General features: G+C 53.0%; 1 protein-coding gene across 1 annotated transcript in view; it reads right to left on the reverse strand.

The window, feature by feature from the left end:
- Nucleotides 1-2,063: 2,063 nt before the first annotated feature.
- The window catches only part of LOC102255389 (folate receptor beta-like), a 5,151-nt gene continuing 3,474 nt past the window's right edge, over nt 2,064-3,740 (reverse strand). The window contains exons 3-5 of the mRNA XM_005867117.2: nt 2,944-3,132; nt 2,689-2,824; nt 2,064-2,560 (exon numbers count right to left, since the gene is read on the reverse strand). Of these exons, the coding sequence (XP_005867179.1) occupies nt 2,274-2,560; nt 2,689-2,824; nt 2,944-3,132 (612 nt within the window). The 3' untranslated portion in view covers nt 2,064-2,273. The remainder of the gene's footprint in view (nt 2,561-2,688; nt 2,825-2,943; nt 3,133-3,740) is intronic.

Genomic DNA, 3,740 nt, shown 5'->3' on the forward strand with positions numbered 1-3,740 from the left:
GGAGGCTGCTTCCTGCCCCGCCCCTCCGCCCCCTGGCTCCTTAAAGGCGCAGGCCTGCAGCCTGGCTCCCGCGGCTGCCAACTCCGGCACGGCTGCCGCAGGTGCCCCTTTAACCTGGGAGAGAACTTTCATTTTGCCGAATGGAGTGTCTGAGTCCCGACCAGCGACTTACTCTACCGTATTTCAAATACGCGTTGACTTACTCCCGCTAGAGCAGAGCCTGGGACGCGGAGGGGGCTCGGTGGGACCTCCCCAACTTGGTAAATAGAGTCACTGAGAGACCCTCCCAAGAACCCAACAGTGCCGCCAGGCCCCTGCAGGGACCCACTAACTCGTCCGCCAGTCGTTGCCGGACTTGTCTCACGAGTCAGTCTCCTCTGGGTGTGAGGGAAGGTGAGTCTGCCAGGAGGGGGCAGCCAGGGCGGCAGGGAGAGACCTGGACTGGGAGTACTCGGGCCTCATTCTGGTTCTATCCAGGGGTGGGCAAACTTTTTGACTCGAGGGCCACAATGGGTTCTTAAACTGGACCGGAGGGCCGGAACAAAAGCATGGATGGAGTGTTTGTGTGAACTAATATAAATTCAAAGTAAACATCATTACATAAAAGGGTACGGTCTTTTTTTTTTTTAGTTTTATTCATTTCAAACGGGCCGGATCCGGCCCGCGGGCCGTAGTTTGCCCACGGCTGAAGCCTGATCACCCACCTGCCTGATGGTGTCAGACAGGTATCGGTGCCTCTCTAGGCATAACTGCAGTCTGAGTTCGGAGACTCGGGAGGAAGGGGGAAGTGAGAGCCCCAGAAAGCAACCGAGGCCCAGTTCCCGGGGACTGTGCAAAGACAGAACCACCACCACCCAGGTAGGCATCTCTACCATTGCCAGGTGGGGACAAAGGTAAGAGTTCCCATCCCTCTTCCAGCCACACCTCCAGAACATAGCCTGACGGAACCAGTTCAAGGCACTTGAGTATTTACTCCCCAGGAACCTCCCCGATTGCCCTCCTCCTACACTCTCTTCCTACTGTGAGGGTCCCAAGCCCCAACTCTGCCCCGTTAGTCCACATCCGTTGTGAATTATTTTTTCACCTCTGGACCCCCATCCCTAGCTTTCTCATTGCAGACCTGAGCACAGAGGCAGACAGACAAGGCCTGGGTGAAAGGGGATATTTACAGACCAATATAAATAATGAAGTCCTGGACCTGACTCTTACTTGGGGCTACAAGAGCAACAGGATCCCTGAGAACTATTAATGTGCAGACACTGGCCTCACATACTTTCTAGGCAACAGCTCCTTTATATTTCACAACCCTGAGGGAAGGAAGGATTATTAGCCCCATTTTAATGAGGAAAAAGATTGAGAGCAGTCAAGCAACTGCTTCCTTGCACATAGTGAGTAGGTGAGCTGATGTTGAAACCCAGGTTTCATTTCTCTAATCTGAAGGAATCCAAAAACTGCCCTAGCTGGTTTGGCTCAGTGGATAGAGCGTTGGCCTGTGGACAGAAGGGTCCCAGATTCGATTCTAGTCAAGGGCACATGACCGGGTTGCCAGCTCAATCCCCAGTAGGGGGCATGCAGAAGGCAGCTGATTAATGGTTCTCGTGAATGTTTCTCTCTCTACCTCTCCCTTCCTCTCTGAAATCTATATATATGGATCCTATATAATAAAAGGCTAATATGCAAATCAACTGAATGGTGGAACAACTGGTTGCTATGATGCACACTGACCACCAGGGGGCAGACGTTCAATGCAGGAGCTGCCTCCTGGTGGTCAGTGCGCTCCTGCAGGGGGAGCGCTGCTCAGCCAGAAGCCCTGAGCTGGGCTAAAGTCTGGGGAGCCCAGTGGCAGTGGCAGGAGCCTCTCCTGCTGCTTCCACAGCAGTCAGACATCCCCCAAGGGCTCCCGGACTGCGAGAGGGCACAGGCCAGGCTGAGGGACCCCACCCCCAGTGCACAAATTTCATGCACCAGGCCTGCATATGCATATATATATATATATATATATATGCAGGAATCCCAAAACTATGGAATCTCTCCACTATGCACCCACGAACTCACAACCAAAATAATTCATCAGACACAAATATGTCTGTCTGTTTATTAGAACTGGCTGTCAGAGGAACCCCAAGCCCCACATGAGGAACTGGTTGACAGAGGGATGGGTAATGCATGGAGGCAAGCTTAGGGCTTCATTTGTGGACCTGTGCTGAGCCAAAACTGATCCTTGTGCCTCAAAGCTGGGGACAGACAGAGGGGACCTCTGGGAAGAGCTGGACTCAGTCAAGGAGCCAGAGTGGCAGCATCAGAGCCAGGCTGAGCAAGAGAGGCCCAATCCCATGGAGCATGGCTCTAGAAGTCATGGCCAAGGCATAGAACCTCGCCACCTCTTCATTGGGGTTGCCCTGGGCCGGCTCAAACCACATCTGGATGCAGCGGCCACTCCCTCGGCTGTATTGGCTGACCTGGTAGGAGTGACTCCAGAGGCCCTCACACAGGGCTGCAGGAGTGGGGAAGTAGGACTCAAATGTGCGACAGACGGCCTCAGCTGGACACTTGTTAGATCCTGCAGGGGGAGAGAGGATAGACACGGACATCCAGCCCTGCTTACCTGAGAGATGTTCAGGCAATCCCAATCCTCAAACTGCCTTTGCCCAAACCCCACCTCCATCTCCCCACCGATCCAGCCCTCACCTGAGGTCCAGTTCCAGCCCTTGTGCCAGTCACTCTTGCAGGTGTAGGAGGTGCGGCAGTCTTCCCACCAGCTCTCACAGTCCTCTTTGCACAGGGGCACGTTCCGGAAACGCTCTCTGCGCCAGCTGTCGTTCACCTGGGTGGGAGGTAAAATGAGAAGGTTCCTCAGCCAGGCCTGTTGGCAGCCACAGCTTTGACTGAGCTGGAGGGCAGCCTGCTGGGGTGGGGTGGGGTGGGGTGAGGACACCCCTGTACCTGCTGGATCCAGGGCCCCAGGTTGGGGGAGCACTCATAGAGACAGGTGTCCTGGATGAAGTGGCGCTTGCAGGCGGGCTCCATCTTGCCACAGTGGTCCCAGTTGAAGTTATACAGGAGGGAGGTGTCCTTGTGCAGCTCCTGGCTGGTGCTGACAGAGCAGCAGGCATTCTTCCTCCAGGGAGTGCACTGGGGGGGCGGGGAGGACACAGCACTAAGTCCCCCCTGCTGCCAACGTCTGCCACCTCCAGCCTCTCCCCATTTGGTTCTTGCTCTCCAGCCCCAGGTAGGTTGTTCTAGAAACGCTCACTGTGAGGACCTCTCTGTTCTTGGCCTTCAGGAACTCTTATCTTGGAGGACACTCAATTGCAACAGTGTGATTAGGGGGTTGTGGGAGCCTGGGAGAAACTCTGTCTTGGGAGGACAAAAAACTATCATTTATACAGGCCTTAACACTTTAAAAAGTTCTTAAATTTATTCATTAAAAAATATTACTGAGTAGCTACTCTATGCCAGCCACTGTTGTAGACGGAGTACAGCACACAAGAAAATAGACAGAAATATGTGTTCATGGATCTTATATTCTGGTCAGGGGAGACAGATAGGAAGTCACTAAAAGAGAAAAAATATGATATGAAAAGATATGATCAATTATATAGGGACGTTTATAGCAGGGAATGAGTATGTGGAGAACGGGGTGATTGTTGAAATTTAAAACACTAGTAAGGTGGTTTGAAAAGCCTCATTGCAAGGTGACCTTTTCAGTAAAGGAGGAAAGACAGTGAGCGATGCAATAA

This window comes from Myotis brandtii, unplaced genomic scaffold, assembly GCF_000412655.1.
Source record: "Myotis brandtii unplaced genomic scaffold, ASM41265v1 scaffold244, whole genome shotgun sequence".
Taxonomy (NCBI): Eukaryota; Metazoa; Chordata; class Mammalia; order Chiroptera; family Vespertilionidae; genus Myotis; species Myotis brandtii.